This window comes from Candoia aspera, chromosome 7, assembly GCF_035149785.1.
Source record: "Candoia aspera isolate rCanAsp1 chromosome 7, rCanAsp1.hap2, whole genome shotgun sequence".
Taxonomy (NCBI): domain Eukaryota; kingdom Metazoa; phylum Chordata; class Lepidosauria; order Squamata; family Boidae; genus Candoia; species Candoia aspera.
In genome coordinates, this window is record NC_086159.1 from 41,189,939 (window position 1) to 41,205,816 (window position 15,878).

General features: G+C 36.0%; 1 protein-coding gene across 4 annotated transcripts in view; it reads right to left on the reverse strand.

The window, feature by feature from the left end:
* The window catches only part of METTL25 (methyltransferase like 25), a 40,226-nt gene that overhangs the window by 9,103 nt on the left and 15,245 nt on the right, over nt 1–15,878 (reverse strand). For 3 of the 4 annotated variants that reach the window (XM_063308989.1, XM_063308991.1, XM_063308988.1), the window contains exons 5-9: nt 14,006–14,150; nt 11,219–11,313; nt 6,318–6,347; nt 3,820–3,893; nt 2,511–2,604 (exon numbers count right to left, since the gene is read on the reverse strand). In XM_063308989.1, the coding sequence (XP_063165059.1) occupies nt 2,511–2,604; nt 3,820–3,893; nt 6,318–6,347; nt 11,219–11,313; nt 14,006–14,150 (438 nt within the window). The remainder of the gene's footprint in view (nt 1–2,510; nt 2,605–3,819; nt 3,894–6,317; nt 6,348–11,218; nt 11,314–14,005; nt 14,151–15,878) is intronic. The other variant, XM_063308990.1, reaches the window with a different exon arrangement.

Sequence of the window (15,878 nt, forward strand, 5' to 3'; positions counted from 1 at the left end):
ATGTTCATATGACTCACGCATCCTTAAGTAATGATTTTTTCCCAATTCTTCCTCAGCCTATGTTTATTTTATCTGGCTTGATTCTTTCAACTTGTTATTCTTCTCCAACAACATTTTTTCCTACTTTAAATTACAGTACTACTCTCTTTTTCAAGTAACTCAAGCATCTTTTCGCCACATCTCCCAAGGTCATTCCCACATACCATTACATAAACAGCTACCCACATACTCATCCACTGCAATCAGGTTGGAAGGCTGTGCTTCTGATCCCACTGGTAGGTGTGGCTCACAACGCAGTGCTCAGCAGTAAGGCCTTCTCAGTGACAAGTATACTTGTCCTGACAAGCAGGAACCACGCCGAGACGAGGAATAAGTCTCTAGTGTTTTATTACTGCTATAGTAGACAGAAAATCCTACCAAAATGAAGAAGCATGAGAAAACCCATATAGATAAACCCCAAAAGTCAAGGCGGGTCTGTTCTGTGTCTCTTTGAATGACAGCTCAAATTCTCGCTACTACGCATGCGTTTTCCCCCCTGGATAGGGGCCCTCTCCTGCTTACCATCAGTACTCATGACAATACTGATTATAAAACTGTCTTTCTATTATAGATTATAGTACCACCCAGAGTCCCTCTCTGAGTGAGATGGGCAGTGACTAAATTTGAAGTATAAATAAATCAAATTAAAAAAAATAAACTGTCTTGCAAAAGGTTCCCTTGTTTTATGTAAGAAAGTGTGTTGCTTTGGTCTCTCTTGATGCTTTTTAAAAAAGTATTATTTTAATCTATTTTAAATTTTATACACTACCTAGATCATTATAGAACTGGTCGGCTTTACAAATTTAATAAATAAATAAAACTGAAGAGATCCCTTTTCCCCTATGTATTTATGGCACAGCAGCTATTCCATGACCAGGCTCTGGGTACCTGAATGGACAGGGAGGCACAGCACAAGTGCAGCGAGGCTCAGGGAGGGTGTGTGAGTGGGGACTTACCCAGCAACTTGCGACCTTCCCTGACAGCTTCCCAATAGGTGAGAAGTCATAAGTGCAAGCCAGTTAACAAGTGCCCTGATCGCAATCATGACTGCAGGGGTGATCGCAATCACATGACTGCAGGGGTGCTGGGACAGCCAGAACCTCAAGGACTTATTGTAACCACCACTCATTCAGCACCGTCATAACTTCATAGGGTTGCTGAACAAGTTGTTCGTTAACTGAAGACTATCTGTATTTGTTTTTTGCCATGAACCAGATCAGTCTCCTTAACAATTGCATACATCAGATATTATGTATTTATGTGACTTAAACCCTGTAATGATCTAATGACTCTTGGTGACTTATAGAATACAGAGTATGATATATCAACAATTAAAACATCCACAGTACAATTACACCAAATATTGACACTATAAAACATTACGGCTTATTTTACCAAAATACCTCACTCTCCCCTCTCCTTACTAAATTACTAGGTTTTATTACCATCTGTCTTCCTTTAGTAAAGTATAAGACTTTCTCTCTGAAGATACTAGATTATAAGATTATCTCTTTGAAGACCATCAGATTTTCTAAAAGGTCAGTCCTTTACTGTCAAGTTCACATCATGCATGGCAATAAATTTCAACTTTCCTGAAACTTCATATTCAGTATTTGCTTATGACAGAGTGAAGCTATCTTATCTTCACAAAGCAGTGCAATATTCCAAATGATAACAAAAGTTGATTAACTTATGCAATGAAAATTCTTAGTCAAATCTTATTTACAAATATTCTTTTTCATAGTGTAATATTCATTAGTGAACTCAAGTCAAAACCTATTGCCACATTTATAATTTGCAACACCAAAATATATTAAATCATTGCTGAAATAATTATTGGTATGATAACTTGCTTAATGAACTCTTATTCCAACATGTATATTTTTCCATGTCCCTTTTTTTTTTAGTAAGATCATGTTTCATATCAGATTATGGTACTTAAGATCATATTCACATTACAGGTTGCTAAACCAAAAGAGAATGTAGGAGTTTCCAGTCCTTCAAAATGTCATCTACAGCTGTTTCTTGTTTACTGCTGCATGTCAAAGTGGGTTTACCTGTTTCCTTATGATTTGACAGAGAAGAGGAGAAGAAAGATCTCACACTGTGTGAACAATATTGGTAAATGCTTACTTAAATTTTCACTGAATTAGAAAGTATGCTGCATTGGTATAGGGGTATGCCATGCTTTGTCCCAACATCTTCAGTAATTGCTGTTCTAGCATCATTTATCCATGACATTTTACTCTTTAATTACAGTAGATTACGTGAAAAGTGAGCAAATATTCCTCAGATAAATATTAACTTCCTACAAGTTAGCGATAATCATTATACATAACTTAGATTTAATTTTCAGCATTTACAGAACTGTATGGCCTCCTTGATTTCAGCATGATCTCTATTATCAGACAAGTCACTGAAATAATCTGCTTATTCATTGTATGAATTTCAATTCATAACCAGGTACTTACCTTTGATTCATCTAGTTCAAGCTTTTTCAAAGAAGTTCTAACATAATCCAAAAAGGAAGATGATTTAGAATATACTTTTCCAATATTACGATCACTGAAATGACAAATGATTTCTTTTGTTGACTTTTCTTTTGCAGTATCACACACATGTACACACACACATTCAGTCCATGAAGAACAATTCTTCAGAAGAACTGTCTTGGCTCAGCCTTCCTCAGTCTGGTTTACCTGAGGTGCAACATGGGCTGTAACTCACTGGTACCTTCTGCTTTGCATTTGTGTGTGTGCGCGCGCATGCGTGTGGATTAAATAGTATAATCCCATTATTTTTTCTTTTAAAAAGAGGGTCATATAAATAATATGCAAATAAAATTATTTGTGGGTATGTTTGCCTGTAATCCAAAACAGAAAATGCAAGAAGTGATTCAGTTAGGAAAACATGCTTGAAATCTTACCATGACTATCCTTGAGAAAATCATATACAGGTAGTCCTTCTTTCAAAGTGACAAAAAAATGATTGCTTTTCTTTCAATAAATACATTCTTCTCAGTTTTCAACACCAACAAGAAGCAAACCTTATGTTTCTTTAATGATGTATAAATTTGCAGCATTTATTTATTTATCAAATTTTTATCACCGCCCATCTCCCCCAGACAGCATACTGTCATGGGGGGCTCAGGCTCAGAGTCCATGGGGGGTTCGGGCTCAGAGTCAGAGTCTGACGATGAGGACAGACGGCCAGCCTCTGATGTAGAGTTGGAGGGTGAGCAGACAGCTCTAGATAAATGGCCACCTGAGCATTCTGAGGAGGCAGGGCTGGTCAGTGAGCAGCAGGCACAGGCGCTGCTGATTAGTGAGGATGAAGACTCAGAGCTGCTGCCACCTCCCAGCGCTCGAGAAAGGAGAGCAGAGAGAGGAACAGTGGAGGTCAGCAAGGCTATGCATAAGAAAGTAGCCCTGCCCTCCTAAATAAGCTCCACCCAGGCCTGCCTCTATAAAAACGGAGCCGCAAGCCCAGATCGATTGCTGGAGACAACCGTCTGCTTACTGGACTCCATGTGCCTTGACTCCTGATCAGAAACCTTGTGACCTGATTCCTGATGCTTGAACTCACTTGACTAATCTTGTTTTGAATGTGAAGCTCCCTTAAGGCAAGCTCACGGGACTCTGGGGGCTTGTTTCTGTAGAGCGTATGTGTTTGCACTCTCACTTCTTTGCTGCCTGTTTACCTCACAAGTTTCTCAGTAAAGTTTTACAACTGTCTCCCTGATGTATTGCATGTGATTGGGCTGGACAGGACCCATACTACCTTCTCTTGATGCCATAACATTCTTCTACAATAACCTGCAGGACAGCTCGATAAAACAGAGATTCTGTGGGCAGCTACAACAAATCAAAGAACAGTAAGTTAGGTTGGAACCATACACCACAACCAGAACAGTAAAAATTATTGGCTAACTTCAACCAATTATTGATTCATATTCATTTCATCTGGTGTTACTAGTAAGTTTCCTGTTACCAAATTAACATATTGCTCTGTCCATATATTGCTGCCAAGGGGGAAAAATAAACACAAGCAACAGAAGAGATTGCACAGAATTTGAAAGAAAGCTAGAAGAGTGACAAAGCCACATAGATCAAATTATGCTAATAAGTATGTAGGTTGGGCTGGAGAAATGAACCCATTTAATCTCTCTAACAGAGGGAAAACACTTTGCAAATAAGTATCTTTTTTCCCCTTAACATCTTTTCTCCCTGGTACAAAAAGTACAGTGTTTCTAAAAACAATGCAGTGCATTGAAGAATATCCTGAATGAACAGGGTGTTTACATTAAAGACCATTTTTGAGCCTCTTTAAATGTAGGGTCAAATTCATCCTGCATAAATTCCACTGAGATCAGTAGGTTTGCAATAGGAACACAATGGCTTATAAACTTGGTGAGCTGAAGATTCAAACATCTCATGTACATATATCAAAAGGGATGTTAAATGGTGTAATAATTATTTAACTTCTCCATAAAAGAAATCTAGCTGGCAATTTAAAAAGAAAGAATATTTAGATGCCAACATCTAGCATTTGCAATAAATCAAAGTAAACACATCCAATTTTTTACTATTATTGTATCTACTACTATTATTGTATCTTCAGCTGTGAAAGAATTATATTCAGGAAAAGTCATTTATTGGGTTTTTTGACCAAGATCAGGAAGCCATTTCAATCTAACTAGTGTGTTTCTGGTCTAGCTTTAAATTAATTCTATCCCAGTCTAGAAATAAACATTTGGTAACCATTCTTATGAAAACAGCAGCACCACATTATAAGTAAATACAGGCAGCTCCCCAGTTATAAAGCTGAAAGGGGATAGGGATTTTCATTTAAAGAAACAATGTATGAAATTTGAGTATGTTACTCAAAAAATATGAAAGAGCCCAAATGAAAACAATTCACTACCTTTGTGAGGTGCCCAACTACAGAGACAATTTACACTGGTTAATTCACAGCAATAGGGTATCTAGTATCTTGTGAACATAAAAAGTCAGTTTGTATGACAGTTCCCTTATCCTCTCCCAGCTGTATGCTTACATAGAGTCACATGGAGAAAGAACATGAAGGGTATGGAAAATTTTAAAGTAGCTGCAATTGAAGAGATAGCTATTACATCTCTAGAAAGAATGTAAGTACTGTTATATTTGTTTTCTCCATGTAGCTATGTAGTTATATCAATAAGTATGTGGAAGAACTTGGCAAAAAAAGTGAGTCTGAACGATACTTATTCCATTAATACTTTGCATTAAAAGATCAATATAACATATTTGTACTATAATCCCTTTTGGAAAACTAATTTTTTTTAAGGTTCAAAGCAGTAATAATCTTAGTATAGTATTATACTATACTACTTTACTATACTATACTACTTTATCTTTACTCTTATTTATATTATTTATTATTGTAATTTTATACTGTATATTTTATGATTGTTGTTTTAATTGATTATTGTAAACCACCCAGAGTCCCCCAATGGGAGGAGATGGGCAGGCGTAAATTGGATAAATAAATAAATAAATAAATAAATTACAGTATATTAAAGTTATAATACTATGCTATCCTCAATTCAATTAATCAGGACTGCTTTTAAACATGGATACTACAATGAAGCAAGGTGACAGAAGACTCATGAGACCTTTATATTTCATTTAATATACAGGTGGTCCTTGCTTAACAACCACTTGTTCAGTAACTGTTCAAACTTACAATGGTGCTGAACAAGTGGCACTTACGACTAGTCCTTGTACTTATGATGTTGCAGCATTTCACAGTCACGTGATCGCCATTTGCGACCTCTTTTGCCTGCTTCCTACAAGCAAAGTCAATGGGGAAGCCAGCAGGAGATTGCACATGGTAACCACAAGATGTCTTTGCTTAACAACCCATGGTGATTTACTTAACGATGGTAACTGGAAGTGCAGGAATTTCTGTTGCTAAGCAGCGCTGTCAGGTGACGTTGCACTTTACAACCACGTCACTTAGCAATGGAAATTCCAGTCCCAATTACCATCATTAAGTGAGAACTACCTCTGTGTTCTTTCTATTTCAGTCACTCTTAATTAAATATATAAATTATCATCATGAAGACCAGAAAATGTCATGGTGTTGATGCAGAATATCAAGTTGCTCCAGTTCAAGTTTTACTGTTTGTCAGCTCTTTGACTACAGCAAATTATAAAGTTCAACATAAGGTCAAGTATTTAAAGTATTCAAAGACATAAAATAACTGTCATTAGAATGGATAAAGACACGTTACTTACCACCTGACCAACTGCAACTCGTTCCAGAGCCTTTAAAAAGAAAGAGTATTTATTCTTTAAACTTTAATAAGCAGACTTCATGAAGGAAAAATATTTTTTGACAGATTATATGATAAAAATTAAGCTGCTACATGAAAATTACTTCATGTTAAGAGTGTAATTATAAATGATGTATGTTTGTGTTTGTGTAATATACACACACATACACTCCACTCACTCTTCTACTAACAGCCAAGATGATACTGAGCTGTTTATTTTATAGTATTTTTTTTTCAAATTTAGTGAATAATTAATTTTATAATTAATTTTACTCTGGTGGTTTTCCTAATTATATTCAGTAAAGTGCATACAGCTGAAACATATGTCCTTAAAATGATAATGTATTAGTAAGTATGAAAATCATAAAATAAAAATTAATAGATTGGAAATAGACTACCAATTCACTTCTGCAAAACAACAAAATAATTCATCAATTTCTCCTCATTAATATATAAACTTAGTAAAATAACACATCAGCCCTTCATCTCTATGCTAATATTAGCATACTATCTCCCCAGCTCTTTAGCTTACTGACTTGAAATTCAGTTCATTATTATTATTATGCTTTCTTTCACACTTGAAACATATGAAACTTTGTTAGGAACTTTCTTTAGGTTTTCAATAACAAAAGGCACAAGCTAGGGCTTTGCATGCTTTGCAAATGATTCTGAAGAATTGCTTTAGATCCTGTGCAGTTGTAAACACAACACTTCTCTGCTAGTAATAAAAGCAGCTTCACAGTTTTCAGGTTTTTGTGCAACCCAGAAGATATGTATTTATTATTTATTTCAAGATTTTCATGCAACTCCATTTGTGCAATTTGGGGAAAAATATTTATTTATTATTTATTTATTACTAATATTTTGATGTTGCTCCATTTTAAACTGGTTCTGAGCAGTGCTCAAGAAAAAAATGCAGTAAGAATAAATAAAATGAAACAAGCAGCCAGCAGCAACAGCAGCAGCAAAGATTGCTTTGTCTTAAATGGCACTTCTTTAAGAAATCAGGTCATTAAAGTGACTCTTAAAAAGCAGCAACATCTTTTTTCTAGTTCACACTTGGGTTGATTTTAAAAAAATCAGATGTTGACAGATGAATTGGATTAGGACCCTGGGGGCTTGAACACTTTGACTTAACTTTTGATCCAAACCAGATTGTGACAGTTTGTGTCAACTATTTATACTGGAAGGAATGTCCAAACTAGTATAAAATGAATGGGAGCTTTTTTCCACTGCAGATAACATGCGATATGTGTGGAGTTCTAAGACTCCCTACTTGCTTGACTAGATCCTGACTGGCATCCACACGTCTGAAAAACAGCAACATTCCAGTTGCCAATTGCCTGAATTATTTCACATCCAATTTGACTCTTTAATGCACTTACTACCTTTTCTTATAAGCTTTTGTCTTCAAACTTATTTTGATTTCCCCCTATTGTATTACATATGAACAACAGTCACTGAATGAATGTCAGGGCCATTAAAGTATACTATTTTATCGACAGATCTCATGAGACTGTATTTTTACTTTCTGCATTTTGTCAGTTAATTGATTGAATCAATTGTAACGATTCGTACACATAAGAGCTTTTACTTTTTAAAAAATCTAACACCATTTTAAAGTCAACTTTCTCCTCCCTACCTTCCCTGCAGTGCAATTCATAGTTGGAGATAGGATATGTATGAAAGATTTAAGAAATGTGTAACAACATCCTACTATTTAGTATGGCAGAACAATGCTCCTAAAACATCTGCTAAACTGACTATCTCCTGAGAGGACAAAATAAGTGGAATTCAGCATTTGTTTCCAAGAAAATGCCTCAACCATGTAATCTCATTTATATACAATGGTGCATTCAGTGAAAATTAGACTGTTTTTTTTATAATTCCAGTAAGGGTTATTAGAAAGATGTATTTAGCCACTAGACATCTTACAATTAGTTGGCACAAAGATGCAGTATTTTCTTTGACTGGGCAAAGCTACTGTCAGTTTTCCTGACAGCTTTCCCAAAAAGGAAAGCTTTTATTTATCTTATTTATTTTATAAAACAGAGCATAGTGTTAAAAATAAACAAACAGAGAAAGACAAAGAAATAACAAGCAGGGCATGCTTATGAATATCATCCAGTTGGGAGACCCAGATGATTCTTCAACTATCTTCTGCAATGAACATGTGCTGAAACTCAAGAGCTACTCTAGGGCCATGTTTCCCAAAATATGGTCCATGGCCTGGTACCAGTCCTTGTAAACAACAAAACAAAACTGGTCCTTAGAAAATATACACAATAGCTCACAATCTTGCCAGAACTCTGATCAGAGAAAAGGAACTTCTGGCCAGAGTGGGATCAAAGGCTTAAAAAACATGTTCTATGCATGCATAAAAACCTACTGGCCATTTTCTGCATGTATAATGTAACAACAGTCAACAGAAAAGCTATAGTCCCTAACTATGTAACATTTGGGAAATCTTGTTCTAGGAGGTAATAAGTAGCTAATCTTAGTCAATCAGAATATACTGATTTTATTTAAAATTCTGTGTGCATGATTTTTGCGTCCTTTATTTCTTTATTTACTGTATTTCCCTTTTTCTCAATACATTATTTTATATATCTAAAGCTTTGGCTTAGTTGGTTAAATATGGAGATTTCTCATTAAAATATTCCCCATATGAAAGACTGCACAAATGAGTCGCTTCTCTTGTGTTTCAGAATTGCCACATGGCTTATTAAATTCTGTGTTTTGGCAAGAAGATCAAAGGCAACTTCCTTTCTATTCTTCCAGGGTGGACTGAAGGAGATGTCCTTGTTAGAAGTGCTAAGAATATCTCAACCAAACAAACTAGGATATATCAGGAGATTCTGCTTTAACTGATGACAACCAATGATAATTTTCTTTTACTGAGGAACTTTTAGAAGTCTGCCAGTGAGGTTTTAAAGTATTCCTGATCCCAGCTATAAAATATATATAACTAAAATAGGACTGGGATACCAACGTGCATTTTCTCATCCTTCGAAAATCTAGTTTTTATCCACATAAATATTGGGTCATGCAAACCATTTCACAAACCAAGTGTCCTCTAAATACTTTTCCTCTGGCCATGTGCTTCACCACTTATCCATGTACATGCATGCTAGAAGACTTTGGAGGGCCTCAATGCAGCTAGACTAAGCCTTTGAGCAGTATTGCTGCTTCACAGCTTTGAAAATAGATCCGGGGGGCACTTAATTTGCTTCAGTGAATTATTTGCCCAGTCCTGGTAAATATTGCTGCATATGGCATCATGTATGCAGAATAGAGATATTTCAGCTAGCTTGGGGAAACCTCCAAATGTTAGAAATTGAAAGAATGAAAAAAGAAAAAAAACAGAAATCTCTAAAAGCTGGAGGAAAATACTTCAAAAAACACTAAGAACACTGAAATATGTAGAAACTGAGAACACAGAACCTGAATCAAAAACTTTAACCAGATTATTAGAATTACTTAAAAAAAATAAGTAAATTATCTATTCCAAGACTGTTTAGATAGAAATTCCTTGAGGAATACTCCAAAACCCTTCAAATACTAAGTTGGTGCTATAAAACTGCATGAATCAATAATAGTTCAATTATCTGCCAAAAGAACCATTTCTTACGTACTGAACATAAATTCCACATAAAGAAATTTGGAATATATCCTGCCATATTGCTTGTCATATTAAACATATTTTTCCTTTGTGCAAAAACAAGATAAATGATAATATGGTTTCTCTCAAAAGGTACCCAATTTAAAAAAAAATGTAGAAGAGAACAATGTAATGGGAGGAGAAAAGGGATGTATCTTCATTCCAATCAGTCTATTGAAGAAAAAAGAGCGAAGTGCAAAGAAAGCAATAGCTGCCTGAATGCATCTGCAGGAATTAACAAAACAGAGGCAGAGGATGAGAAAGTCAAAGGGGCAAAGATTGAAGTATATAAGAAGATCAGACAAGGATTAAATAAGCACTTGGTTCACAGGAAAGATGTTTCAAGACTAGGATAGCATTGGAACCAATAGCAGTGAAGGAAATCTAATGCTGCTTTGCTTAACATTCTGCTACCCCATTCTGATTCATAGTTAGCTTTCGTGAAAATGCTAACGAATCATATGCATTTGGATCTCACTAGGGAGAGGATTTAAGTGTCAGCAGAACAGACACTCAAAATAAATTTGCTTAGAAATCTGAATGCATTTTACGGCTTTTCACTATGCTATGACAAGGTACACTGGAAATTAAGAGACATTACATATAAACATTTCAGCTGTGTCCACAGTACAGTGAACAACACAGTAGTTAACTGCATGTTGCCTAGCATGTTTAGCAAACCTATTTGTGTGATTAGTTTATATTTCTCTATCTGATGCAAACCCAGAAAATAGGATTAAGTAAACTATGGTTACCTAAATAATGGGTAACTGCATAATGTATAAAGACAGTCATTCTGTTAAAAAGGAGACCATAGATCTGTTCTGATTCTGCAGTTAAAAGGCTATCTATCATTATGCAGTTATTAAATCCAGTAAAGACTAGCAAAATTGGCAATAGTATTAGATTTTCCAGACGTTTTCCCTTAATTCTCTTCCTTTACATTAACATTTCTCCTTTAAACTTAATCTTATATGGATTCAACTCAACAAACTTGTGGTTATATTTTTACTGTTATCCACTGTTTCAAACTTACAGACACAAAACATGCAAATTTAAATGATTATTTTTTTTTATAAAGGATCACTATTTTTTAAAGTGATAATCAATACACCACTATCTATTATTCAACACATCCTGAGTTCTGTGCCAGACCTATATATCTGCAAGTCAAACAGAAGCAGAAGAAAAGGATTCCATACCAAACAGGCAGCCATTCTAGCATTACGACCACAGAACCATCCCTCTTCTTTCAAATAGCAGCCCAAAGGGAAACCCCATATTCCCCGAGTCCCTTCTGCAGAAAAAAGTAGAACAATTACATTGAGGTCTTGTACATATCAATTCATAAATCACTTTGTCTATGTTCACATGATGTAACCATAACAAGCAATAACATTTTATTTTAATGTACTGTGAAAATGCAATCCTTGCAAGGAGTTTAATGAGGCAATCTGTAGTGTGAAGCAAAAAAACTGGGTTGATTAAGCCATGGTACAGTGCTTTACAATATGACTTAGAATATCGATGTAAGAATGCAACTTAAATTGATTAATGAAACATAGCAGAGTATTGATACATATTCTTTTAAAGGCTATTTAATTTAAATAACATTTATTTGTTTGTTTATTATAACTGCCCAACTCCAATGGACTCTGGATTTAAGTCTGAGGAAAATCAATTCAATTAGGAACTACATCTAAAAAGTGTATGTGTGTACACACAAACACACATATATATTTCAAGATTAGGTATTTTATTACTGAATTAAATCCTTCCTGTAATAGAATTATTTTTAAAAAATTCAGCATGTTATCCAAAATAATGATAAATTAAATTAATAAACAGATTGCATATTTCCTATTTATCACCGTACTTACACACGCAAAATAAGTATGGATACTTGACTGAATTTGAACACGCGAATTACTTCTTGTTGCCTTATCCCACCTACATATAAACATACTCTGTGGTAAAAATCCTGGTTCACCTCACAGGTTGGGATCACCAATAATGATTTGTTTTTGGTTTAGTGTTGTGTGAAGACAGCCACTGTCATTTGTGTTTAAGCCATACACTATGGTTTACAATGTGTGAATACCCAGCCACTTGTAACTTATTAAACAAAACATGGTAAAGTAAAATACAGTTTATATAAAAGCTATGGTGAAAACAGGAAATGACCTATCCTTCATGAGTTATTTCGCACACAGGCCTCCAACATGGATTTGATGGATAGATATTTAATAGATATTTTGATGGAAGAAAGTGAAGGGGACAATTGCTTTTCAATCACAGCAGGGTACAGCATGTGAACATTGTAAAAGGAAACTGGGATTCCATTTGTATGACACAGTAAGCTAAATTTCATTCAGTTTTGAGTCTATACTATTAGCTTCAAGAAGCCAATAGTAAAAAGTACTATTTAGCCTGGGGGAAAAAATAAGCATATGTACAAACTCTTTCAGAAATACACAAATATGAGGATAGGTTTTAAATATAAAAACAGATTTTGTAGTTATGTTTTGAAGATAGTAAATCCTTCATGAAAAAAGATACCGAATTACTGCAACCTGCCCTCTACATAGGCCACTCTTGAAGACCACCAGGAAGCTGCAGCTGGTCCAAAATGCAGTGGTGTGGACAGTTACAGGGACACCTCAGTATGCCCATGTTACACTCTATGCTCCACGAGCTGCAGTGGCTCCCAGTTTGCTTTTGGATGGAATTCAAGGTGCTGGTTGTCACCTATAAAGCACTCCATGGCAAGTGGCCCAGTTGTTTGTGGGACCGCCTCTCCTCAGTTGTTTCTAGCATTCCACTAGGTCCAACAGGAGGGGCATGCTTTGGATCCTTTCAATTAAAAAATGTCATCTTATGAGACCTCCAAAGCATGCCTTTTCCATCACAACATCTGACCTCTGGAATACTATTGACACCCTCCCCCCCAATCAGTTTGGCCCCAATCCTGCTGGCCTTTTGTAAAGTTTTGAAGACCTGGATGTGCTCCAGGGCCTGATGGATTGGGAGGTGATGGTCCACTGAGAGGTCTCTCTCTATTGTTGGATTCATTCTCGATGACCATTGTTGTTTTTATTCTTTGCTAATATTGTTTTTTATTATTTTATTATTTAAGATGCATTCACAAGATGGGTACCCATATAAATCTATTCATCAAGCAAGCAAGCAAGCAAGCAAGCAAATAAGACATCTTTGTCTATTATATATGTGCATGGGGGGGTATAATTCACAAGACAATTTGTGGACATTTTGCATGTTTTTATTATTCAAATTCAAATTTTGTTACCGCCCATCTCCCCCAAAAGAGGGACTCTGGGAAGTATTTTTTTATATTTCACATCACAGAAAAAACATGAAAAATATATTCTAAGATATAAACATACTCCCAAAATTTCATTTCTGAAATTCTGAAACTGCATTATATACATGCACTATTACCTCTGAATCTCTTAAACTTCTGTACATGCATTTACATCTTTGTTGATCAGCGCTCATGTTCTAAGCCAGTTTGTATGGCATTCATATTTGCAACAATAACATTCTAATAAAAACTTCAAAATGTCACATTCTGAAGTCAAATTGCTTTATAAAGGAATTTTGTAAGCAGCAACCATGTTTCCAGAGACACATATGCACAACTTACCATATAATGAATTACTCAGATTGTTCTCTGTACACTGCCAAGAGCATTCCTTCTTTAAGAGGATGGAATTATAGTAATAATGAACAAACACATTTTTTACTGAGGTGAAGTAAAAACAGCTGTCTCTATCACCACATAAAAGTGTTTTGCATTAATAAGCCTACGACCAGCACAAAACTGAAAAAAGCATGCCAAACAGGAAAACCACAGGGCATTCAGAAGTGACTCTTCCACAAAACATAATTAAAAACAGCAAAAAATGATTCAATGACAGGAACAATGACAAGCATTTATTAATTCCATATACACTTAAAAACAGTCCTACCTTCATGCATTTCATGTTCCTCTGAAAGCAAATGGTAGCAGCAACCCACACTGCAAACTGCCTTGATTTCAGGTACAGCATTAAAAAGTCTCAGTGTGCTTGGAGCAAGATCACCACAGGTATGCAGACCCACAATTACACAATCCTAGAATAGGACCCAAAACACAATTCAAACCAGGATATGATGGTTGGAAGCAGCACATATGCTAATAATTGTCATTATGCATACCATCATAGCAGTCTTGGAAATCCTAGAAAAATTCTAGCCTTATGAATTTGAGAGAGATATACTACTCTTCCATTTCTCTCTAAATCCATGGGTGTAAAAGAATGGAAAATTAAAATTCCTTGGGGAGCTTCTACCATGGTGATGGGGAGATCGGTTTGTTGACAAAGTAAGAGTAAAGTTTGGAAGAAGACTGAATCAGGCATGACTGCAAAATTAATTTTCTGACCACAAATAAAGCCAAAAGTAAACAACTGATTCAGAAACCAATAAAAAGTCTATATTATTGAATATAAAAGTACAAGTAGACCTCACTTACCGACTGCCCTGTTCAGCAACCATTCTAAGTTATGATGGTGCTGAAAAAATAACTTTACAACCAATTTACGACATCTGTAGCATCCCTCAGTCACATGATCGCCATTACAGTCAGTACACATTGTCCTGTGTCTGACCTGTTGCTTTTCCCCACTTGCAGAGCGAAGAGATTGGAGAGGAGGGGATTACAAGAGAGTAAGCAGGCATACAACGTGGAATACACATAGAAAGGAAAGTGCTAGCACTGGCACCCCCAATCACATTCAGGGCTGGAAGCTGCAAGCGTGCTATGCAAACAGCTGAGGTGAGGTATTCTCACCTGGGGAGGGTGGGAGGCAGGAAAAAAGCAGCTGAGACACAGGAGAGTTTGCCTACAGAAATAACTTTTTTTTTATCCCCCCCCCCCCCGCAGAGTGGAGAGATTGCTTAAACAAGTGAGGGGTAAGAAGAAGAAAAAATGATTTCTCCTGTTCCTGACCATTTTTTTCTCCCCATCCCCTGCAAAGTAGAGAGACTGGAAAGGAAGGGATTACAAGAAAGTAAGCAGACGTACGATGGGGAATACAGTGGCCTGTTTGCGTAGCATGCTTGCAGCTTCCAGCCCCGAGCATGCTAGGGTGTGCTGGCACCAGCAAATTGCTTTTGATGTCTATTCCCCATTGTGTGCCTTACTCTCTTGTAGTCCCTTCCCCTCCAATGAATGTAAATACAAACATTAATTCCCTTCTTGCTAATCATCCCAGCACCAGGGTGAGCATTCCGAAGAGTGGGGGAGTGGGGAGAAAGGAAAGCACAGTCGCAGTTACATGATTTCTCACTTAGCGACCACTTCACTTAACAACAGAGCTGCCAGCCCCAATTGTGGTCGCTAAATAAGGACTCCCTGTACTACTTTTTATATGCAGAATCACTGCATATTAAATTCATGTTTTTCACACTAAAGCTTGATAGTCAAAAACTGTATGATCTGCAGATTGTGTGGAAGAATGGGAGAGAACAGGAAATTCTCCTCCTCCTGGTGTTAGAAGCTTTCAGCTGGCAGAGAGAAACTAACTATAATCTGCCCAGTTCCATTAACTAGATGGTAACATATTTCTTGATTTTGTATCAGGCTTTCCAAATATTGTTAAACTTTCTTCATGTTATGTCTAAAATGCAAGAATCTGAAGCAAGGGCTGTGCTGTATACAATTTCTGCAAACATACTGCTCCTAGAATTTGTTTGGTAGATTCACTGTTTGATTATGTATCTTAATTTATAAATGTAAATATTTTTCTGGTCATAACAAACTAACCTGCATTAATACATTTTACCCTTGCCTCTCCCTAT